Source organism: Macaca thibetana, chromosome 13 (assembly GCF_024542745.1).
Source record: "Macaca thibetana thibetana isolate TM-01 chromosome 13, ASM2454274v1, whole genome shotgun sequence".
Taxonomy (NCBI): Eukaryota; Metazoa; Chordata; class Mammalia; order Primates; family Cercopithecidae; genus Macaca; species Macaca thibetana.
Genome location: NC_065590.1, coordinates 70,840,644 through 70,866,147, shown reverse-complemented (window position 1 = coordinate 70,866,147; position 25,504 = coordinate 70,840,644). Strand labels below are relative to the sequence as shown.

Here is a 25,504-nt window from a genome sequence, read left to right as displayed (position 1 = left end):
AGTACCTTAGTACTTTCTAAGCCACAGTATGTGGCTAAGTGATTAATATGCACTATTACACTTTCATAAATACTTTTCAGACAAACATTGACTTAAGGGAGCATACTTTGTACTGAAAAACTAATTCGAAGGTGAAATCACATCACATTTAACAGTTTAACCTTGTGTATTTGTAGAATTTTAGTTAGATCATAGGATAATGACATTAGCTAAAGTCAGCAAGCATGTAAAATAAACATTTTGAAGTTTAATAGTTATTTATGTTCTACAATAATAAGTATATGGCGCCTACCATAACCACCACTACCAAAATATGTATGCTGAAATTGTGTCTCCAGGATAAATAAAGAGGTGTAAGGCAAGCTGACATCCATTAGAAAAAAGGTTTAGAAAGGGAGAGAGGGCCTGGACTTTCCTAAGCTTCATCCCAACATAGGGCCTACAGCTCCTATTGGAACCAATTTGTAAAACTTCAAGGTGGGAATCAATAGATAGTCTCCAGTATTATATAGTTCCTCTTTAATCAGTTGATCTTTCTTATCAACCAAAGCTTCAGGTGGTTTTTATTTTTATTTATTGCCAAAAGCTTCTTACCAATGTGATTATAAATGTTTAAATTCATTTATAATGAAATGGATTTGTATCTTCCTTGCTCAACAGTAGAGAGTGAAGCCTCCGTGACCTGTGTAAGCTGCAGGTTGAGGCGAATGTTTAAACAGTAGGCGAGCGTTCATACAGTGTCCCTGGACTGCGTTTCCTTGCTTACAGAGCCTTGGAGCTGGGCCAACTCGCATGAGCGGGAGGAGGAGAGGCTCAGTTTTGAGAGCCCTGGGTTTATTTCTGGCTGTAGGGATATGAGAATGTGGGAGAAGGTGTAAATATGGTTTGAGGGAGGTCGTAGACTTGGAGGTTCTTGCCAGGGGTAAATGCTGGATGGATTTGTTTATGGATGGATTTGATTATAGCTGCTTCACGCTTTTACCTCTGGAGTTGGTGTTTCCAAGGGATGATGCTCATTGTCTGCATCTCCTTTAGTGGGTATCTCAGAATTCTTTGCTGCACCAACCACAGCAGTTCTCTTCCCTTTCTTTTGGTGTTTGTATTCAAATGCCTGACATCCTGACCTGCTGTGAGGGTTTTTTAAAATACTGAACACCAAGCTTCTTGGGAAAAGACAGGTATGTAAATACTACAAGCGTATAGCATTTGGGGGATGGAGTTGTGGGATTTTGGACTTTGTGACCCCCGTGTGTCTGCGTATCACTCTCTCTAATGTAGAGACAGAGCAGCAGTTCCTCAGCCCTGTCTTTTGTCTCTTCATGGGTTGGTCACTGATTTCCCCTTTCAGAGTCTGAATCCCTTTCCCTTGCCTCCCGCCATGTGGATTCCAGAAGGCCCACATGCAACAGCTGCCCTTGGTCAACCCCCAGCCCTGCACACAGGTGTTTTCTGCTGTTTGGCGCTCAGGGGCACTGTCTAGCCAGCTGATGACAGCTCACTGGTGGCACTAGTCTCACTCCAGTGCTGGCTCTGCCCCGTTGGCCCTGTTGCTTCCTCCTTGGAGGATAAGTCACCCCAGTCTTGGGGCATGTTACCCACCTGTATGGCTGGCACACATTGCATCCACTTGCTAAGGAGTGTTAGGCATACAGTCTCAAGAAAACTTTTCCAGTAGAAATGACTTCCTCTGAAATTTAGATGATAAATTCCATAGGGAGAAATCATGTTTTATTAATGAGAGACAAAATTGTGTACTAGTGGGAGTTCAGGCTCAGAAGCCAGTGCATAGTCTAGCCTGGCGACTTGCATGGTGTGTTACCCTGGCCAACCGCTCCCCAACCTCTGTTCATGATTTCCATCTGTAAAATGGGAATAGCAATAGTATCCATCTATTTTGGGTGGTTATGAGGAATACTTAATTCATTCATGTAAAGCACTTGAATAGTGGCTTGTATACAGTAAGCACACAGTTAATGTACATTGTCATTGTATCTTTGTACCTCAACATCTAACATGATGGTTTATACATAGCACATACTCATTAATGCTTTGTTGAGTAAATGTAATATTCAGAAGGTGGGAAAGTGATTTCCTCTTCTCTTACCATAAACTAAGAGTAATATTTGGTTGAAATAAGGCATCATAGGCCTGAAGACATTTACTCCCTAGCTGCTGGCAGGGGAGTAGAATGTTCCAAATCCTATGTTGATAACTCGGTGCCTGTGATTTGTTAGTCATACCTAACAAACTCAGTCTCTCAGGTGTTTCAGTAATATTTACTGGCTCCCAAGGTAATTTTGAAAGGCCAAAGCCATCAGGTGATTTGTTTTCAATAAGCGTTATTATTGGGATATTTCAGACTCCAACATGTGCGGTGGACTTATTAACGAGAATTTACCCTTTCTAAACTTAGGGGCTTACTCTGCATTGCAACTTATGTTTGCTTTTAAGGCAATAGATGGATAGATAGATGCTCTATAATTGAATAGCCTACTGGGCTTCTGTGTAGTCTATTCTAGCACAGCACTGTGTAAGTAGCAGGTGTTCAGTTAATGTATTTTAAATCAATGAGTAATTGATGGGATATTTTTCTTCACATTACATCACATTGAAGGTGTTTGTGAGGAAGTTTTGTTCGTGATTTTCCTCCTAGGCAGGCGTCACCTAACATGTTTCTCTCTAGCTGTGGGGTATTGAATTTGAGGCTGCTCTCAGCATTATTGCTCATCTCAAAGAGGAACAAATGGTCCCCCAAATGGTCCATATGCGACAGTAGGGGAAGGAGTGCCACCACTCATTTTGAGGTGCCTGGGCCATACTCTGGATGAAGCTCACAGCTCTTACAGAAGGAGGTAAGTCATTTTTTTTTTTAAGTTAAGAAAGTTAATTAAAAAGTTTATGCTGATGCCATTTCATATGGCAAAGACTAAAGGGTGTATGTCTTTGTGTTCTCTTGGTGGGGACTGCTATCCTAAAAATAAGAGATTTTGATCCAGAGATTGGATTGTTCCTGGTGTAGCAACAGTCCTCTGACCTCAGTCATTTTCAAAGTCTAATGTCTTTTTGGCTAACAAAAGACATCAAGCTAGAGATTAAAATTTGCAGAAGACAGTTTTGTTTTTTGTTTTGTTGTTTTTTTTGAGATGGAGTCTCACTCTGTCGCCCAGGCTGGAGTGCAAGTGATCATATCTACAAAGGTGACAAGAACATGAACCTGAAGTCCTGTTATCAGCATTTTATAAGTGCTTCTTCTCATTCTGAAAATATTTATTGATTTTAAAAATGAATTCTGTAACAGGATAGCAACAGTAGTAAAATCCTTTTTATGGAGAAATTTAGAGCTTTCAGCTAACATACACACATACTCATTCAAACAAAACAGCTTGTCTTGTTTTAAAGAAATATTTCTGTTGTCCATTGTACAAATTTTAATAACTTTTCTTTCCATTTTTTAGGTCTCTGTGTTCCAGATTTTTTTTTGTAACTGTGAAATCCCTGCCTTGTATTCAACTTAAAATGAAATAAATTTATCAGTGCAAATGAGTACACTGTGGTTCTTGTGTGGCAAAATTATGCAGGTGGTTTGAAGGATTCATCATTTTATTAAAAGACTAGGAGAATGTACAAATGCTTTCCTTCTTTCTCATGTTTTTCTCACCCAAACTGAAGTGGTCCATTTAAAATGTGATCTTCCTAAAAGGAAGAGCTGTCAGAGGACATCTGATTTATGAGCCATCTGATTTGCTTCTGCTATAGTTCTGCTTCTGCTGGGGTATGAAAATCAGGCACTTTTATTTCAGCCCTGACAACAGTACAGCCTTCCCAAAGTATAAGAAGAGCAGCACGTAGAGGTAATATGCAGTCTTCTGAACAGAGCACTGAACTGGTTTTTAATGAAGGGTAGTATGTACTTGGGGTTCAAACTCTAGTTAATTCCAGAAAACATATTCTCTCACTAATGTTGGGTCTTAGTAAATGAGTGTTCTGTGTTGAATCCTTGCTTGAGAGGAAGGAGGTCATAATTGGTCGGGGATTCTATTTCTTTCTTTCTTTCTTTCTTTTTTTAGAAAAGCAATTGCTTAGAATGAGATGAATCTATATCAGGGTATCTTTTTGTAGGATCATGTTAATCATCTTACCCACAAACTTACTCTGTGGTCAAACTTTAGTCATAAGGATTTATTAAAAGCAATGGTTTGGTTAAAAAAAAAAAAAAAGAAACATATGTGTATGGGAGGAATGTAGACATTTAGTTGAAGTACAGTTGATAGACTTTGACCACTCAGGGATATTTTCTTCACGGACTGTCTTACAGAGGCAGAACCTAACCGCACATGCTTCTTATGACTCTGATGCATGAATGGCAGCCCTAAGTGGGCTCCTCTTCACTTATTCCTTCTCCCCAATCTCTCCAGCACTGTTTTCCGTTTCCTTCCCTTCCAGAGTCTGCGCTTATCAGTCCGGTACTCCTGTCCTCAGAGTGCCGGGCCAGCCAGGCCAGCTCCACATCCTCCTCCACAAGACCAACCTGAAGTCTGCCGGTTCATCTATTGATGCTACACAGTTTGAGCTCAAGCTCCTTATTCCTTGCCGGCTTCCCTTTTTTGAGTTCCAGTGGAGTGGTACTCTTGTGTCAGAGGGATTCAGCACTGCCCACTGTGTCATGGCACTCTGAGCTGCTCCCCTTGGGTTCAGATGGGGCCAGAGTTGTCCAGTCCCATCATGCTGCAGCCCTAAGCTCCAGAGGGTGACCTGGATCGGACGCGCATCCTGGAGCTTAATTTCATAAGCCTTGGGGGCCTGCAAGCAGGAGGATTTGGAAACCCTTGAGAGGCCAGGTCCTGTGGGTTTGAGCCCAGACTCTACAGAGTTAAAACCTACAAGACAAATAAATCAAAAGAAGGACATAAAGAACATTTGGGAGACACTGAGTCTGCAAGGCAAATAAATCCAGTATTGCAAGGGGAGGATTTTGTTTTGGGAGGTTGAAGTTTTGTTTGCCCTCCGAATGAAGGTGGTATTTCTATTCGTTAGCCAAAAAGACATCAGACTTTGAAAATGACTGAGATCAGAGCACTGTTGCCACACCAGGAATCAGAACTGTGGCATTGGAAGTTTCTTCAGAAAAGCACCTTTAGGCCAGCCTGATTTTACAGATTAAGGAACTGAGACCCATAAAAGTTTGTCATGTTCTCTTATTTAAAAAAAAAAATTTTGACCGTGTCTGTGGTTATGGCCTCTCTTCCTGCCTAACCCAAAGAGGTCAAGGAGCTTTCTCTTGCCCACTCTGGAGGGAACTCCTGGGGCCCCCCGCTGCTCTCCTTGCCCCATGACTTTGTCCCAGAATACATAACAGTGGGCTGGATCAGCCTCTGCTGAACTTTTCCCTGCCAGCCTCCCTGCCCGCCTTCTTGCCCCTGCCCCTACCCCCCACACAGGAATCTAGAGCCCTCCCAGTGGTGGTGTGAAGCCACTGGAATGTGGCATTCTGACCCCTGGCAGTTGAGTGTCCTGGATGGACCTGGCCTGGGAAACAGGAAGGACTCGGGGGAGGGGGAAGGAGTGCCCCATGGCCTTGAGGTGGGATGGAGGGAAAGGAAATGCTGCCCAGTGCGGCCCCATAGGCAGTTCCCGCTAGACTCCCACGCTGGGGTCGGGGCTGGCAGGGCAGGGAGCCTGTAGGTTTCCTCAGACCAGGCCTGTGGCCGGGGACCTCTGGCAGAGCCAGGCTCAGGAAGGTGAGCTGCCAGAGCAGTTGGGGTGAGGAGGAAAGGATGTGAGGGGAAGGAGGAGGAGCAGGCCAGAATGCAGAGGAAATTGTAGTAGGAGAGGACAAAGGTGATGGATGAGAGAAGGAATGTCCAGTGACTGTGTGAACTAGACGCACTTCTTACTTCAGAAACCAAGTATGTTAGCAGGAAAGACCCTCCTAAAGAAACTTCCAGCCAGGTGCAGTGGCTCGTGCCTGTAATCCCAGCTACTCAGGAGACTGAGGCGGGAGAATTGCCTGAACCCAGGAGGCAGAGGTTGCAGTGAGCCTAGATTGCGCCACTGCACTCCAGCCTGTATGATAGAGTGAGACTTCGTCTCAAAAAAAACCTTCTGTGCCATTTTTATTTTAGAGTAAAGCACACCCCGTTTGGAAACCCCAGTGCTTTTTAACATGCTCAGCTTTGGCAAAGATAGAGTCACTGGGATTAGTGAAAGGGGTGGGTGCACATGCAAGTGTGAGGCCGACTGTTACTCACCTGTCCCTTTCTGTTTTCTGTCATTGGTGAACCCACCTGGACCACGCTTGGGTCTGTTACCTCCCTCGAAGAGGTTTTCAGAAAATCCTGAGGACGAGCCTCAGGGTGATGATATGCCCAGCAGCTCCTTGCTCCTCTCCAGGATTAGGGAACTTTGTATCCTCAGCTTCCTCCCAACTAAAGCCTTTCGCAGAATCAGGATGCAGAACCAGGGCCTGGAACCGCCTCAGCAAACCCTTGTGGAACCACTAGCAGGTCATTGCTGTTTCCAAACTGCGCATGTTGGCAAGCTAGCTTTTCGTTGGGGATGTTTAAAATTAAATTCCATGCTCGTGGGAAAGGAATAGAAACTATAGGCAGAGTCTGTTTCTGAAACACCTGTTTTAAGTGGAGAGCGATCCTAACTGCTGCCATACCTGAAGGGCTTGTGTTTCCTGTGCAGCTGGAATCTCTCTGTGCTGAGTAAATTAACTTCTGTGCCCAGGGTAGTCTTGAATGATCATTAGTGCTCCGTGGCCATGCCGTACATCCTGTCTGAAGCAAGGGTGGTAATGTCCTTTCCTCTCTTCTCCCAGGACATTATATGAAGTCGTAGGAATAGTGGCCCTGGTGCTAAGTAGAAATATCATGGTTATGGCACTAACTTATTGGGCCTACCAGCCCAGGTGTGCAGCACCCCTTTCCTTCACCCGGTTGATGAGAAAGACACCAGGTGAGGCCCATTGTGATGCTGCAGGCAGTGTTGCAGCTACGTCGGCCTGTGTCTCCCGGCTTAAGGGGTGCATCTTCTGGTCTGCCTTGAGAACCTCCAGTCTTCTATAAATTGGAAGTTCAAAACAATGGAATTAACAATGGAAAGAACAGGCACATACACATAAGTTTAAAGCTGTGCATCTCTGTATATTCTAATCCTTTGAAACTTGGTGATCATTATTGTTCGTTACATAGGATATGGATGTGATCAAAGCATCCTTTGGGAATTATCTGCGTTTGGTATTTTCTTTTTATATCCTAAAAGCTGTTAGTTCTTGAAATGGGTATTGAAGCCAATAAAATAGTAATTAGAGGTATTTCCACAAATTGTGAGCTTTGTCATTTGGGTAGTTTTTTTGAGACTTCTTTTCCACTCTAAACGCCAACTTTAAATAGAATAACATGACAGAATCATGGTCTTGAAAAATCCACATACTTAACTGCATATGGGAATACATATTGCTGTAGCATATGGAAAAAGGACTGAGTGATGCATACCTGTTTTATTTACATTTTCTTTTGGAAGCAAGTTATTTTCTACATGTGTATGTTTATACCTATGTGTGTTCTAATTTGAAATGTAGAAATCTGTAAAAAATTTTTCGTTAACTTTGACATTGCTGTGTTTTAAAATACCTGAAAGTTACCTGCTTCCTAGTCCTTGGAAGGCCTGAATTATTATAAAGTTTATTTATTTGCATATCAGCCATTCCCAAAAGATTTTAAATGTGAATGCAGAAGTAGCAAATAAACAAACCTGAAACTTTGATACCTACAGAACATTTTTAAAGCTGCTTCTTTTTTTCCATGCAGTGTTGTTAGTAAAGAATAGTATTAGTTACCTCATAGAGCAGTCACTTACTCAGGTTTACCGTTCATTTACTTCAGCAAGTGGATATTGGGGCCTGCTGTGCGTTCAGCACAGAGTGAGTGTAGAAATGAGAGAAGCAGTTTCTGCTCCCAAGAAGCTCAGCAATTCCTTAGAATAAGGGAAGTGCTGGGGGTGGGTGTGCCAGAAAGAGAGAGGGATGGGTGGGAAAAAATTGAAAATCAGACTTCTTTGAAGAAAAGATATTTAAGCTGGGCACGGTACGGTAGTAGCACCTTTCTAGGGTAGACAGGAGGAAATAAAACTGTTCCTAAGCAGAGCAGTGGGATCCGTAAAGGCCCATTGGAGTGAACGTGCATAGCATACTCAGGAAATCAGCTGATTGAGTAAATATTTATGGAGGCTCTGCTATGTGCTGAGCCCTCTTCCAGGTGCAGAAGATACAGCAGTGAACAAGACAAAAATTCCTACCAACTGGAGCTTTCTGATAGAATCAGCCAAATTAGTAAGGAAAACATACAGCATACAAGAGGAGAGAAGTGCTACGGAGAACAATAAAGCTGAGAAAGGGGACAGAGGCGGCCACAGTAGTGTCTTGTTTGCAGTTTTAATGGTCTGGCAAAGTCTTGCCGGAAGTTGAGTTTGATTGAAGACCTGAAGGTGTGCTGGAGTGAACCATGCGCGCACCTGGAGTAGGATGTTCCAGACAGAGGGAACACAAGTGCCAAAACCTTGAGGCCGCAGTAGCCGGGGAGGGGAAGAGCAGCTGTCTGCACAGTGGGAGGTAACTGGAAGGTCAGCTAGGGCTAGGCACAGGCCTAATTTATCAGTGTGAGGGGTCAGACCTGACCCTGTGGTCAGGAGAGTGCCATCGTAGATTTATAGATACAGCTTGTGCTGTCATCTCTGGGACCTCCAAAGTGAGGACCCAGTGACTTAGAGCTGAGTGTCTGTTAGGTATAGAGGTAAGATGCTACACAAAGGAAACTCCAGTTTTGTAAGAAATGTGTAAATATGTTTTTCAAACATGTTCTTAAGACTTTTTAATGTTTGTGTTCTTGTTATAGTTGTCTGGTTTATTTCCCATGAATGTTAGAGATCAGATCGCTGCTGTGTAAATCATAGTCCACCCAAGGTGTTCATATTCATTTCTTGATACGGCCTAAGGCAAGAGTCCTGCTTTTCATTGTCCCCTAATTTATATTTGCTTCTTTCTGAAGAGTTTTAAAATGGATTTCAAGGACTTGATGCCTTTAAAATCAGTGGATCAGTCCCTGCGAGGTTTCTTAATAGGCCACAGTTGTCTCTCTGATTCTTATTTCTAATTTATAGCACTACTGTCCACCTAAACATACACTAACCATGTGGATCTTAATGATGTTTTAAGAAAAAAAGGTTTTGACATACATGCCAGACTTTCACTTAAGATGAAACTGGGCAACTAGGAAATGGTATGCCGTACGTATGAAGCAAAGTTCATTGAATATTGCTAGCAAATTTAGTTTTGTTGCTGGGATAACCAGATTCTTGGACTGTGTAGTAGGAATAAATAAGACCAAACATAATCTTGTTTCACCAAAAAAAAAAAAAAAAAAAAAATCAAAGGTTTGGGTTTTTAGGCAAGATATTTAGGGAAGATATTTCTTTGTAGATCAGTATTAGAGTTAATGGCAAGGATCAGTAATATAATTGTTGGAATTTATGTCACTCTTTCATTTATCTTCCACTTGGTTTATTTTGAAGACTTCAGGTAAATTATTAAGGTAAAGTACACAGCAGTGCTGAAGTTGATTTGTAAAAATATCCCTTGCAAAAATGATTGCTTGCTGATTTCACAAAGTTATTATCCTGAAAAGATTCCTTATTGCTACTTCCAGATCATCACACCTTTTAAAAGCTATTACTTGCTTTTCAGGAGTATTGCTGTGTATGAAGGTCTTAGCAAAGAACCTCTGTTTTCCTGGATGATAGATTAGTTGACATCATGTTTCTATTGGTGGGTTTTCTGTTCTGATGGCTCCAAAGGTGCTTCTGCATCTCTGTTTGTCTTGGCTGCAAGGTGTCATAGAGGGGCCTCTGCTTGTCCTTGTGGTTCAGGGACCATCAGCAGGGGTCTCCAGGCCATATTACTGGAGATGGACCTCACCAGAGTGAGATGGGAGAATTAGTGGTGTTCCTGCCTTTCTTTTCCCTGATGCTCAGGTCTTCTAGATTGACATGAACTTGAAATTTTGCGCAGCCTTTGACTACCTCACTTTCCTGTTTCTTCAGCTCCTCATGTCCCCTGCTGGGTGACAGCCTATATGGGATTCAGACCTAGGTTACTCAGCTTCCCTCCTCAGTAAAACTGATTAATCCGTGGAGAGTGCTTATTCCAGTCTCTGGCACATAGAAAGTGCTCTGTGAGTGTTAGCTGTTATCAGAAGATTAGTCTTAGAGGGTGAAATGTGCTTTATTATCTGTGCTACCTCTTCACCTAGTATAATGAAAAATGTGTATCCTTCAAAGTGCTTATTTTCAGAGCACCATATTTAGTTGTTAGAAGGTCTGGTCACATTTCTTTTCACTCTAGTAGTTCACACTTTTGGATGTGTGCAATTCCCATACCTAGTCTTCTGGTTTACTCTTGGTGATTTGACTAACAGATTTTAGGTTAGAGCATCCATTAATATTTATAAAATGGTACTGTGCATTATTCATGTCCTCAAGTCACATTCTGGCAAGAAGCATTAACGTGTGTCACATTATCTAATTATTGTCATAATATACAGAAGTGGCAGAAAGGGAGATTAAAAGTTTATTATTTAAGTTATTATTTATCTAACATGGTTGAGGCATATCCATTCACTCATTCGACATGCCATAAATATTGATTTGTGGAAGTGTTGCTTAATATAGTATTAAGGTTAAAAGAAAACTTGAATTAATATTTCACAAGTAGGAAGGCTGAGATCCAAAGATGTTTCTCTGTTATTTCTAAATAATTGACTTTTCTTCCTCTACCAACAAAGTTACTTTCCAGAAAAAGTTTGCCGCTCAAAGATTCACATCGCTTTGATTAAATTCATGTGCTTGTCCTCCCTATCCCTATTTATTCCTTCTGCAGGTATTTCTTTTGCTAAGCTACTATTTGCTAAGCCATATGATAGTTCAGTGATGAAGAGTAAAAAGTAGATCCTTAGTTTCAAAGAACCCATTTCTGGTAAAGGAGATTAGATGAACAATTTCATTGTGCTGCTGTAAGTGAAGTAATTTTAATAGATATGCAGTAGAAGTCCTACATTGGAAATCATATTTAATTCAGTCCCTATAGAGTGGGGAAATCTAAAGAAAGTATTAACCACTGAGGAGGAGTTTCCAGTGCAGATGAAGAGAAGTAACTTTCTAGTTAGAGAGAACAGCCATGAATGTCATGAAACAACATGGGACATTCATGCAATTCATAGTCACTCTTACTGGAGGAAGAGGGAGGCATGGCAGAGATGAGGTTGAAGAAGTTTGCTGGGATCAAGTCTATACTGGCTTTGCGTTGTTCCATGTCAGGGACTCAAATGACTGCACGTTGGACTTCATTTTGTAGACCATTGCTTTGCAACTCCATAGCCTTAAGAAGTTTGATTGAGCTGTTCCCTTAACACCCCTTGCTGGGTATTATTTACTTTAAAGCACCTCCGTAGGAGGATAAAACACTCTGAACCAGGTATGTAAGAGACAGCTAGTGACCTGGCTTAATCCAAGGATGCCTTTTTTAGAGTATCCTGATGAAGAGATCAAATAGGGGATAATTAGACATTTCTCCTACTTTTTTCCTCAAACAAGATTTATTGATTTTTTAAGTAAGAGTGTGTGTGATAACTGAAAATTGATATCCTTTGAAGCTGGATAAACATGGAGTTACATTTTTTTATTGGACATTCAAGTTCAGAGACAGCTGCGTTGCTTAATCATGGCCTGTGCCTGAATAGAAGGCTGATCTAGCACAGCACAAACATGAACCAGGGGAGAAGTCCTGAGATTTTCCTTGGAAACTATTGGATTTTACTCTTAAAGCAGAGGGAATGTAAGAGAGTGAAGTTCTGTGCCACAGAGTGCAGTCAGACTAACTGCAGCTAGGAAAACATGTAAATGTGCATTAAATACCTACCTTGGTTATTCAAAAAATTTCAGAAATGGAGCCATTCAGTGTCTAACTTTGAGTAACTTCCTGATAAAACCTCAAAAGAGAAAGTGATTGAAAAAATATACATCAAAGTATCTGGATGAATTAACATGCTGTGTGAGACTATTCATCAAAAGCCATTTATAAGATGTCTTAATAATCTTTCTCAAGTACCAGTTTTTTAATTTTGTTAACTTTTTGTTGCTTTTATTTTCTCCGTAGATTTATTATTTCCATCCTCCTTGATTCTTTGAACTTGCTCTGTTGCTCTTTTTTGGAGTTGGATGCTTAGTTCATTCTTTTTTTTTTCACCTGCCTTATGCCCTGTGAAATTTCCCTTTAAACACTGTCTTAACTGTGTCCCCATCAATGTTGACATATGGTGCTTCCATTGTTCTTCATTTTTAAGTATTTGGTAAGTTTCCTATAAACACCTCACATTAAAAAATCTTTTTATTATAGAAACTTCCAAATACATACAGAAGTAGAGACAGTTGCGTCATGACAGAGTGCTTCAACAATTGTCAGTTCATAGCCAATCCTGTTTTATTAAATGAGGAGATTTACTGAGACCTCAGCTAGTGAATCCTCTAAGATGAAGATACTGGAAAGGTCCTGGAAAGTGATGTTCGTTACATTAAAAGACCTTTGGCTTGCCTTACTCTGCATAGTGACTTTGTTTTCAAAACGAAGTCAAATTGGTCTGGTAATGGAACATTACTTTAAATTTAAATTATGGGCCGGGCGTGGTGGCTCACGCCTGTAATCCCAGCACTTTGGGAGGCCGAGGTGGGCGGATCACAAGGTCAGGAGATCGAGACCATGGTGAAACCCCGTCTCTACTAAAAATAGAAAAAAAATTAGCCGGGCGCAGGGGCGGGCGCCTGTAGTCCCAGCTACTCGGGAGGCTGAGGCAGGAGAATGGCATGAACCCGGGAGGCGGAGCTTGCAGTGAGCCGAGATTGCGCCACTGCACTCCAGCCTGGGAGACAGAGTGAGACTCCGTCTCAAAAAATAAAAAAAAAAAAAAAATAAATAAATTTAAATTATGACTGCCATAGGCATGTGATTCTCTGGCACTGTTCCCAATAAATTGTTAGCATTGTACAATTTCAATAAAGATGCTAGAATCAAACATCAGGATAAAGTCTAAAGGGGCCTCATGAATTATCCATTCCACGTCCTTTTTGTAATTAAAAAATTGGAGCTTAGAGAGCTAAATGCCTTATTCAGGGTCCTGCTGTGAATGAGTGACAGAGCTCAGTTTTGTGGTCTCCTGGGCCAGGGCCCTCTCCATTACACCATCCCCCACTGGGTTGTTTCTCCGTATACAGTTTAAGATGGCTCCTAGGTTAGGCAGCACTGTGAAGTAGGAGAGTTGTGTCCTGTAGCCCCAGTTTCTCCCGTCCTTATTCCTTGTTTCACGAAACATGAAACTGGTGCTTCTCTTGTTAGTTGTATTGCTGAGGTGTATGATGGAAAGTGTAGCAAAGGGACATATGCTTATTAACAAATATTTTGCTGTAAGTTGATTTAGTATATTGGATCAGTGCTGCTTGTTTTTCAGTGAATTCCTCACTTGGACATAATACAAATCAGTGTTCTTGTTTGTTATACATTTAGATGTTTGCATCAGTTTAAGAGTTAGTCTTCAACGAAAAATTGTGTCCACACTTTAGTATTCCATTGTTTGAAAGATTCAGGCTTTGTCCACTCTGGTTTATAGTTACATATGCTTAAAATTGTTTCACTTTGTAGAAATGTCTGTAAAATACATTTTTGTAACATGAATCATTTCTACTGATAACCATAAATTTGCCCTTCCTGCTTTGCACTGATTACAGCACAAGGAAGAGAAGGAGAAGGAAGCGCCAGCTTTGGGTACATAGGCCTTAAGCTTGAAGCAGAGAGAATGAAAGCAGACTGTATTCGATTCCTCCTCGAGCAGAACTGAATGCCTGATAACAGCCAGCCAGGAGCTGGGGGAGTTAAGAGCAGCAATTTTACATTACACTGGAGTTTCTAGGCTGGCATGAAAAGAGATGCCAGTATTAGCTATTTGCATCTTCCTGTAGCCACAGGGATATGTGAACAGCTGGAGAATTAATTTGATATATATTCCCAGAAGCTTCTCTTCTGCCAACAGAATTCCATTACTGTGAGCTTCTGAGTATGTACTGTGAATTTGTTTCTTGCTTTTTAATATCTGCTATAGCATATTTCTGGTGAGTGGATTGCCATATAATGGGGTGCTCTTGGTTTGGAGTAAACTCTATTAACCTAAACAGATACTAGGTGGAAATGGTAAGAATCTGAGTATACAAATGCTTTCCACCTTCAGGTTGGCAGAAATTTCATATGAACACACAATACTTTGTCCAGTAAGTGCACTCATACCTGAAATGTTTTTTTCCATGTTAGTGGAATTTCAGACACCAGCAAGCAGATGGAAAGATATGTTGAAGGGCATAGAGGTTGAATCCAGGACCACTCAAAGCTGGTATTGCCACAGCTGGTTCCTGTAGCTCCTTAGCACAGGGGATCTGTATCCCCTGGAGCTGCTGCTTCACCAATCTGGTGTTGGTTATGCCTCCATACATCTTGTAAGAGGCCTCATCCTTCGTATCCTTCTCAGTGCCCACTTTCCTGCCCTCAGGATGGAAACTTCTCTCCAACTAGTCTTTGCGTTGAAAATCTTTCATGTCAAATGTAGAAGGAAAGAATTTCAGGCATCACCAAGAATATTGAAAGATACTCTTAGAGGAGAAAGACTTAAGTCCAGGACAAGACTGAATGTAGCTATTGGAAGTACAGGTGTTTTCTGCCTTGGCAACATATGTTGTTCACTCTTGTAAAGCAAATAAAAAAACCTACTCATATTCTGCAAAATCATTCATTACACTAAAAATAAGAGAGCTGTTGGGAAAAAATAGGGTTGGAGAAGGCCACTTAAGACCTATGCAACTGTGTGCATAGAGGATAAATGCAAACAATAAGAACTCAAATGAAAATACTGGCCCAGGTAAGCTGCCCCTGGCATTTATTTGCACCTGGCTCACTGGTAGCTCATCCTCTGCAGTCCTCCATACTCCGAAGTGCATTCTGCCTCCTTTCCGGGCATGGGATGTTGAAGATGTTTACTTTGCCTGTAGAACAGTGTTATCAGAATTAAACATAACATGCAGTAGTTTCTTCATCATTGTGGTTTTTCTTTTTTTTCTTTTTTTTTTTTAACTACGGGGGCAAGTGTCTCCAGGCTTCTCATTTCTACTTGCAGTTTCCCCAGATAGTTTAATACAGAGGACATTTTAACCACCAGAGCAGTCATTTCTTGCACTAAAGAAAGGAATTTAAGCAAAATTTTCAGCCTTTTCTTCAGGTCTTCCATATACTGGTAAGACTTAACTGTGAGAAAACTTGCTCCTGATATTTATTTTTATTTATTTATTTTTTTGACAGAGTCTTGCTCTGTCACCCAGGCTCAAGTGCAGTGGTGCGACCTTGGCTCACTGCAACCTCCACCTCCCAGGTTCAAGCAGTTCTTATGCCTCAGCCTCCCAAGTAGCTGGGATTACAGGCATGCGCCACCACACCCGGCTAATTTTTGTGTCTTTTGTAGAGACAGGGTTTCATCATGTTGCCGAGGCTGGTCTCGAACTCCTGGGGCGAAGTCATCTGCCTTTCTTAGTCTCCCAAAGTGCTGGGATTACAGGCGTGAGCCGCCACGCCTGGCCCACTTTTGATTTTTTTTGGAACATTAATGTGCTGGGAAAAAATCACATGAGAACCAGCAGAACATCTGTATTATACTGACACCATTTTCCTATTTACCAGATACATATTAGCTAAATCACATTAAAGAAACATTCATTTTTATGGGTCCACGGTAACTGCTAGAAGACTTACCCAGCATTCTTTGTTACTCCTTGGCCCAGGTGTACCTGCAGGACGTGCTCTTTAGAACAGCAGTTCTCAACGTGTGGGCTACAGACTCCTGAGGAGCCCCAAGCTTTTTGCGGGTGGTACATCAGGTCAAAACTATTTCCGTAATAGTATTAACATTTTATTTGCTTTTTTTTCTTTTTCCATTTTGTACTAATGGTGCAAAAAAAAAAAAAATGGTACATAAAACTCCTGATACTTTAGTATGAATAGAGGTTGTGGCACCAAATTGTGCTAGTCAGTTATTGTGTATTCACCGTGTACTTTCAGTAAAGCAAAATGATAAGTAATTGAACAAAATAAGAAAATAAAAATTAGTTTCCTTGAATGCCCTTGATCAAAGCAATACAAATTATTAAGTTGATTACATTTCAGCCCTCAATTACACATCTGATTAATGTTCTGTGGGATGAAATGGGAAATACACATAAAGTAATTCATCTGCATACTGAAGTACAGAGCTTGTCATGAGAAAAAGCAATATATTTCAAGATGTCTTCGGAACATCCAAGTGGAAGTGTTGGTTTAGCAGTTTAATACACCTGGCACTTCACTGTAGTACTCAGTATTAGACATATTTGAACATATGTGAATTTGAATTTATGAAATTAGTAGGTTTCTCTATTTTATACTTAGAGAAAGTACCCTATCTAATATCCTAATTTGGTATCTTGCAGAAATTATAAACTTAAAAATACATTTGCAGAGGTAACCTCAGTTGTCTTGACCTTTCAGGCGAGGAGACTACATCTTGTCACGTTTAGGGTACCGGGAAAAAACCTACTTCATATTGTTAAAGACCAGTACCTCTGTTTTTAACTTTTTTTTTTCCTGATCAGTCCAAGGAGAAACCAGGAACTGTGTTAGAGAATGAGAACCTTGATTCTTGTGGTGTGTATGTGGATTTACTTAGGAAAAGAGAGATTTTAAAACATAATTTGCCAAATGCTGTTAACAGAACTCTTGGGCTCAGATTTGATTTCTATAATCAAAGCTCATTACATTTTTGCTTTCAGTCCTTGTTGATTTTGTTAAATTATTTTAAAATGTAGTGTTCTGTAATACCAGAAAAGCATTTGTCTCAGTAGCATGTTGTACTTGATCCTATGAAGCAGTGGTTGCTAAGGAAACTGTTTCCCACGAAGAAAAACAAAGTATTGATTAGGAACAGGCAGAAAGTTGAAGGAGTTTACTCTCAAAAAAAGAAAATAAAAGTGTCTCAGATGTTGTTAGCTGTAGAGTCAGAGATGCTTCCTGTCTGGACATAGTGGCAGCAGTGTTTCTGAGGGGGATGGTCACCTTCACCTGAGCATCTTCAGGTGAGTCTGCTGCTGCTGCCTGGAAACTTCTGCTGAGAAAGCAGCAGAAAACAGCGAGGGGGCAGTGGCCTCATCAGAGGCCTTTTAGTTCTGATTCCAGATTTGGGGGAAATGGTCTTCCTGTGGGGTGGCAGAGAAAAGCATCTGGCAGTGAAAACCAGTTGGCTGTGAGATGGGCTGCATGGAAGGACTGTTGATGCCAGCCAGGTAAGAAGAGGTTGAAGTCTTAGAGCTGAACGGTGGAGGAGGAGAGTAATGATAGGTGATGCCTACTGAGAAATGCACCCAGTATTCCAAGCATTTCTTTGAAATGTGTGCCTCATACAGTGCTGTAATAGTAAGCTTTTAAAACAGGATTTGTGTTGTTTAAACAGGTTCTTTATTATATCTTGAAGCATAGTTTTCCTTGTGATGTTTTGTGTATATGTGTGTGTGTGTATATATCTATTTTTAATCATTTTTTAATTAGGCACTTTTTTGTTAAAGATACAACTGCATTGACCATACCAGTGACATGTATGTGTCTGTGTATATACACACATATGTATAATACATGTATATACATACGTGTATGTATATACATAGGTGTATGTATATACATAGGTGTATGTATATACATAGGTGTATGTATATACATAGGTGTATGTATATACATAGGTGTATGTATATACATACGTGTATGTATATACATACGTGAGGCTTCTTTGCTGGGGAATTATGGCTTACATAAAACCACTATGGTAGGGGCCAACAGGTCTGTGCAGATGTTTGTGGGAGCATGGAGGATGGAGCACCTTCTTCTCCTGGGGCAGGTGGAGAAGGCTTCTCGAAAGAGGTAACATCTGAGCTAGGTTTTGAAGGATGAGCAGGAGATATCAGAGGAAGAAGGGAAGGAGGTATTCCAGGTGGACGACACTCCCGAGTAAAGCACGGGAGCAGTTCCTGCAGGTTTGTGGTGAGAGCCTCAGTGTGCCTAGAGCATTAGGATGTGAGAGGGACTGGTGAAAGACGAGTCTGCAGAAGTAGCTACAAGCCATGCCATGAAGAAGCTGATATTCTACAGTAAGAAGCTGGGACATTTTCTTGTTGCCAAGAGATAATTACTGGCCAGGTTTGTTTTTTGAGGAAGATGGATCTGGGGACATTGTGGGGAGTGAGGTGGAGTGACAAGAGAATAGTGGCAGGGAGCCAGGTTAGAAGACATTGTGGTAGTTCAGGAGAGTGGTGTCTTCAGGGAGTTCCAATTAGAATGGTGGGAAGGGATGTTTATTGTGGAAAAAATTCTGCAGTAGAATCAACTCAGTAACTGCACGTATTTATAAGAACAGTAATAAAGGTTTCCTCTTAAAACTATGAAGGAAAGGAGGACAGATACACAGAGTTTTTCAGTAGCTCAAATGTTACTGGAATTTCTTACAAGTTCTTTTAATTCCTAGGGCTAAACTGTCTTTCAGTTATAAATTTGCATATGTAGTTACAAAAATTCCTCCATGGCAAATCTGACAACTATAGTAAAATGCTAGTACTACTAGCATGTTAACAGTTAAACAGATAAGAAATCACTTGGACGCACATTTTATTATAACTGAAGACAAATATCACCTTCTTTTCTATGTTGAATTTTTTCCATATGGTATTCTTTTTCTGATTTTCCTTTCAGAGTACTTTAGTAATTTCATTGTTGACTTGAAGATAGGAATGTACCTTTGTGTGTATATGTTATATGTGTGTGTGTATTGCTTCTCTCTCTCTCCCCTCCTCTCTCTCTGTCTGTCTCTCTGTCTCTCTCTCTCTCTCTAGGACCAAATATAGGCTAAATAGGAGAACAAATTTTAAAACATAAATTGTGTGTCGGTATAAACTTCAAATCCGAAAGATAATCATTTTACTAAAAGCTGAGGCTTTGATCAAATAAGTGAGCCTGATCTCCTGAAATCAAAACACAAGAGATTTTCTATTCTCCCTTTTCAAAGGACTGCCCTGAAGCTCTTTATGTAGTAAATGACATTCTTGTAAAGACCGCTTGATGAGAAAATTATTTATTTCAGTCCGGGAGAGCAGACTTTTGTCTCACTTATGCGCTGAGCAGTGATGCCAGCAATAAAAGCTAACCCTATAAAAATCAGAGTCATTCGTTTGTGCTTTTTTTTTTTTTTTTTTTTTTTTTTGAGACGGAATTTCACTTCGTTGCCCAGGTTGGAGTGCAGTGGCGCGATCTTGGCTCGCTACAACCTCCGCTTCTCTGTTTCAAACAATTCTCCTGCTTCAGCCTCCTGAGTAGCAGGGACCACAGGCGCGCACCACCACATCCAGCTAATTTTTGTATTTTTAATGGAGATGGGGTTTCATCATGTTGGCCAGGCTGTTCTCAGGTGATCTGCCCGCCTCGGCTTCCCAAAATGCTGGGATTACAGGCATGAGCCACCACTCCCAGCCAAAAACAGATTCTTAAGATGGCATTTATACCTGCCTTAGTTTGAGCAAGAGGTTTAAGGTTTCTTAAATTCAAGTACTTTAAAAAATTCTCTTCAGATATGCTTATCAGAAACATGTTTACTATGCAACAGGCAGTACCCATTTCAGGTGGGTAAAGTATCTGTTAAAGATAATGTTAAGTGTGGGAAAAACCCATGTAATGGCCCAAGGATTCATAGATAGTCTAATTTCCTATGAGATGTTTCAACTATGAGGAATATTAAGAATTGAGCCTGCATATGATTCTGTCATATTCATTGCATTTTTTTGGAGCTGAGCCAAAAGATAGCTGATTTTAAAATGTACTTTATTTGTTGTGGTCTGCTCCATTCCCTGATCAGAACCTGATTTGGTCTCAGCCTCAGTATTCAGTTACCTCAGCCTGTCACTGAGCTGCAGGCCTTTAGTTTTGTTGTCGTTTCTGACTTTGGGTTGGTAGTGATGGATACTACCAGTCTGTCCCCAAATGCATTAGAGGAGATCCCCTCCACTGTGACTCTTTTGGTGGTGTCTGATTTTTGTTGTTGATTATTAGCTGCCTTAATGTAGTAAGTTGAAGAGCTGTTTTAAATCTAAAGTCAGTCCCTACCAATAGAGTAAAAAATTAGCTTTTTAAAGAGAGTCTCACTCAGTTTCCCTGGCTGGAATGCAGTGGGGTGATCAACCTCCTGGGCAAGTGATCCTCCCACCTCAAACTCCTGAGTGCTGGGACCACAGGCATGCACCACCATGCCTAGCTAGGTTTTTTTTATTTTTGTAGAGACTGGATCTCACTGTGTTGCCCAGGCTGGTCATGAACTCCTGGGCTCAAGTAATCCCCCTGCCTTGGTCTCTGAAAATGTTGGGATTACGGGCATGAGCCACTGTGCCTGGCCAAAACAGAACTTTTTAAAAAATAATTTTGTAGATTGACAAATGTGACTCTTGTAATTGTATTGAACATGAAAAAACCCAGGAATCTTTATTTGATATTAAACATTTTTAAAGGCATCTGAATTGTTGTTGTAATAACACATAAGAGAAGTAGTGGGTTTTTGTTTCAAACCTTTGTGCATATAGCTATTTAATGCCTACATGTATGGCTATTATTTCAGTTTTCTCAGTTATTATGAAGAGATTGGGTTTCATTCATTTGTAAAGTTTCAGCCAGACTGCCTTTCACAAATTGATTTGTCAAAATTGAATGTTAATCTTGACATCCCAGTGCATTTTTGCCCTCAAACAGGCCTTTGAATGAAGCTGCAAACACACATTATCTGGTTGTTAATTGTTTTACAGATGAGAACTGGACTGATGACCAACTGCTTGGTTTTAAACCATGCAATGAAAACCTTATTGCTGGCTGCAATATAATCAATGGGAAATGTGAATGTAACACCATTCGAACCTGCAGCAATCCCTTTGAATTTCCAAGTCAGGATATGTGCCTTTCAGCTTTAAAGAGAATTGAAGGTAAGCATTAATTTTTGTTAACCATCCAGTCGTAAGCCTTACCATTATGTAACTCTGAGTGGTAATACTATTTGAGCTTGAAAAGGCAAAGAGAAGTTTACAGAGAGTGGTAGTTTGTATAATCCCAACTAAGATGCATGAAGTTTACCAGGTGCTGATGTCATGTGTGTGTTTCCAAGACGCTGTGGAATGGCGGTGCTGTAGTGGTGTGAGCGGGGCCCTCTGTGTCAGCCCTCCTAGGCCACCTGTGCATAATGGATGATTTCACAAGCAGTGTGCTTGAGATCAGCATCTGTTGTCTCCAGGTCCATTCCGTTTGATTTACCGTAGGATGGTGCTCCATGAGGAGAGTCTGCTAATTAGAAATGCGGCTCATCTGGCATGAAAGAGTTATCTCTTTAGCAGAAATGGGAGAGTTATACAGTGATGATTGAAGGCTTAGGTTGGTTTTACTGGAGGGCAGGAATCACATAGGGCGTGGAGGGATCATTAGGCACTTCACCTCTGGAGAAAAGTCAGAAATTGCATTCAAGTAACAAGAAAATTATACTGATATAGCCCATAACTTTTGTATATTCATACATACAACTGAGAAAACACTTCAAGAAATTGAAAATATGACTCATCACCACAGTAATCTCCTGTGGAGTACCCAGAGCTTGGTGTCATGGCTCATAGCCAGAATTCAGAAGGAGTAAAGCCTGGGTTTGGGTCTCAGTTCTGCTGCTGAGCAGCATTAAACTCTCGTAGCCCCTGGTTTCTTCTTGAGGGAAAAAGATGCTGAAAGAGACATTCTTAAATATACCTCTTATCTCTAAAATGATGTCATTGTAAGATGGAATGGTTGGTAATCTAATACCAAGGATTCTTAAAGTCCAAAAATCAAGCTTATAAGGTCAGCAAAGCAGGACTGAAGTTTTGGAAATGTACTTAGTTTCCAAGTTATATTAAATGGTAAGGAAGAAGAAATTTGCAGTAGCCTACAAAATAACATTTCTCTTTGTATTTACCAGTGCTCCTGAGTCATTAGAAAAGAATAGAGTAGAAAACAATAGAAATAACATTTGCGAATTGCAGAGGATCCTAGAGAACATTTAGTCCAGTCCTTGAACTTGAACATTGGGAAACTGAGCTTCCACGCATTTGATAAGTATCAGTGCTAGTACTAACCACACCAAGTATTTTTCCTGTCACTTCATGACTTAAACAATACCATTGGTTACCTAACTCATTTTTGTTGTTCAGTTGCCCTTTGCTCCCCACACCCATTGCCTGCCATAAAAGAGTATTTTGCCAACTTCAGTATGTAAACATTTAGGGATATAGATGATGTGATCACATGTCTGTTTACATAGTTAATAATTTAACTGTGCATACACATTTAAACTCATGTAAAGTCATACAGCAATTTAGAATTATTACTTTTTGCCATTCTTACATTTTCAGGAAACTGTCCTGAATGGTGAATGCCTCACCATTGCTATCATTATCTCTACTCAGGCCCCCTTCCAGGTCATTTAATGCCCTGCTCCTGAACATGCCCTCTTCACTGCCACCTAAGTTGTTTGAGATGCAGCAGATTTTGAATCTAAGGATGATGCTATCACAGGAAGTTTTGTCCCAAAACCCAATATCTCTTCACATAAAATTAGGACAGTTTGCATTTGCAATTAGTTAGGCATGTATTTATGATCTTTGCAATGTGGAGATTAACTTGGTTGATTTTTAAAGTGATTCTAAAAAGGGTGTTTGTGAGATCCAGCATTTCCAATTCTGAGATCATTCCCACAGGAATAATTACTGTATCTGATTGAATTTCTTTACCTGTTATTTTCCAACTTATTATTTCAGATGGCTTCTGTGTAATCCAAATGTGGAATTAGTTGAGGTCATTTAAGGTTAATGTATCTTCTACAAACAGTGCTTTGTTATTCAAAATAAAGCACCAGGCAGTATGAGAGATCTTGTGAGAAATCAGGATTAGGGGATTTCCTTTTTCTGAGAAGGAATTTTGAAGGAAAAAGTGTACTTATATTCAGGTATATATTGTATATGAAAGAATTAGTGATAAAATCATACTTAATAAATATCCACGTCATTAATAGTGACAGAGACTTGGAATGCTATAGGACCTCAGTGCCAAGAAAGTATGATTTTGAATTGCGTGATAAGGTATCATGGAGGGTACAGTCTAAACAATTTAGAATAGTGATAATGATGGATTTCAGGAGTGAGGTCAACATGGACAAAAGAAGAAAATGTGGAAGTGGGAATCTGCATGACTTACATGGAACACACTAGGGAAACTGGTCTGAAAGAGCACAGTTTTATGTTGGTGGACAATAGGAAATAAAGGTTCGAGGCAGGATAGGACCAGATTATGAAATGTCTTAAACATTGTGCAACAAGCTTAAGCCAGGTAATATGAGCAATCAGAGATTATTGTGGGTTTATGAACAGACAGAATCAGAAAGAAGATGGTGAAGTCAACATCAGGCAGACTTTGGTTGTGGTGGAATGCAAAATGAATTAGCAGAGGGAAATAATGGCAGTCAGGAGGCTCATTGGAGAGCTTTTTAGCTGTTTAGATGTGTTACCACAAGAAACTGGACTAGAGTGGCAGCAGGAAAACAGCAAAGAAGAGATGGATATATGCACCATTTTGATGGAAGAACCTACGGTGTCTGCTAGCAGGAAAGGGAAGGATGAAAATTACACAAAGATGATTCTAGGGTTTCTAACCTGAAATAGTAGAATGATAGTGCAAGTTATAGACGTAGGAAGACTTGAGGAGTCTCGTAATAAAATGGTAATGAAAATAGGGGTAATTGTTTTAGGGGAATGTAGGGTCAAGAAGAGCTTAAGAAAATACAGGAGATACTACAGCATGTTTGGATGATGACCACAACGATCTAGTAAGAAGGAAAAGCCAATAATGTAAGAAGGGCGATTGCAGGAGCAAAAACTTTGAGGAATAAGGAGAACAAAATTGTTTCTGTTTCTCAGGGGAGTATAAAACAAGGTCATCATCTGACATTGAGATGGAAGAAAGAGTGTGGAAAATCAAAGAGAAAGAGGAAAATGTAAACATATCTTTAAAGGAAAGGACAAATGAATTAACTAGGGAAATGTAGTAGGGTCACCTACTGGTACTGACAGCTTATTTGAGGTTAGTGGTTATGCCTTTGAAGAGAGGCCAGCCAGCACAGTTGTGTGATTTTCTCTAGTTCTGATGTAGGTGTGCAGTGTAGGTAAGAGAGGTTGCAGGTTGGGTATTTTCCTGACCATTCTGATAGAAAGAGAGAGAGGGAGTCATGGGGATTGAGAATTATATAAGAGAGCTTTGTAGTGATTGACCATGTAACCTACACTGAGAAGGAGACATAATCAGGGAGTCAGTAATATGGAGAGTAGAGGGGAGGTTCTAGTGGGATTGAAGAATTACTGGAGTGAGATAGCTAAGGAAGTAAGTAGAAATGAATACTTGAAGACAAAGTTATTATTGGTTGTAATGAGGGTTAGAAGTTACCATGGATGATGTAGTTGATTGAAGAGGGGTGAAGAACATCACTAGGGCTGGGAGGTCAGATAGGTGAGTCAGGATGAAGTGCCTCTACCAATGATGAAGATGCCAAGGAATAGTAGCAGGGAAGAGACATGGAGCCAGAAGTTTTGCAGGTAAATGCCACACCTCTTTGTGGCTGGTGATGTCTAATTGCGTATGCTTCAAGTGGACAAAGTTTTATTTTTTAAAGGGGAAAAGGAAGAATGATCTGAAAGTAGCAGTGAGAACAAAGAGGATACCTATGCCCCTGCCAGGATTTATGGAATGTGGGAGATAAAGCCATTCCCATTTAAGAAGACTTCAAGGGAAAAAGAGTAGTCAGATACTACCTAGGTTTCAGTTTACGCAAGAAGGTGAAGGGAACGTCCAGAGGGAAGAATAAGGGCAGAAAGGATTTTGTTGATAAGCTCTAGAAGGCATAGAATGGGATTTGGGAGGGAGGCTTGTGCAGGGCATGGGTGATTTTGCAAAGCCAAGAAGGGGTAAGATGCAATGATGATGGATGACCTGGCGAATTTAGACTTGCTCCCGAATCCCTTACAGGAAGGTGAATGGTCTAGTTAAAGCCTCATTTTAGGGACTATTCTTTGAGTAGTTTATAGTATTAAGGTGTGCAGTGGTGGGCATAGGGCAAGAAGAATTGTATTCTTGGCAGAGCATAATGAGAAAACATGGATCTCCATTTCTGTGTTTTTGGTGGTTATGCTGAAAATGAATTTGAAATGTTGCTATAACATTTTTAAAAACGTGTGGAAGTTATTG

At 40.5% G+C, this 25,504-nt stretch overlaps 1 protein-coding gene across 4 annotated transcripts in view; it reads left to right on the top strand.

The window, feature by feature from the left end:
* The window catches only part of CRIM1 (cysteine rich transmembrane BMP regulator 1), a 196,649-nt gene that overhangs the window by 20,147 nt on the left and 150,998 nt on the right, over positions 1-25,504 (top strand). For 3 of the 4 annotated variants that reach the window (XM_050753298.1, XM_050753302.1, XM_050753301.1), the window contains exon 2: positions 21,004-21,177. The exons of the other annotated variant lie outside the window; for it this stretch is intronic. In XM_050753298.1, the coding sequence (XP_050609255.1) occupies positions 21,004-21,177 (174 nt within the window). The remainder of the gene's footprint in view (positions 1-21,003; positions 21,178-25,504) is intronic. 4 annotated transcript variants of the gene reach the window in all.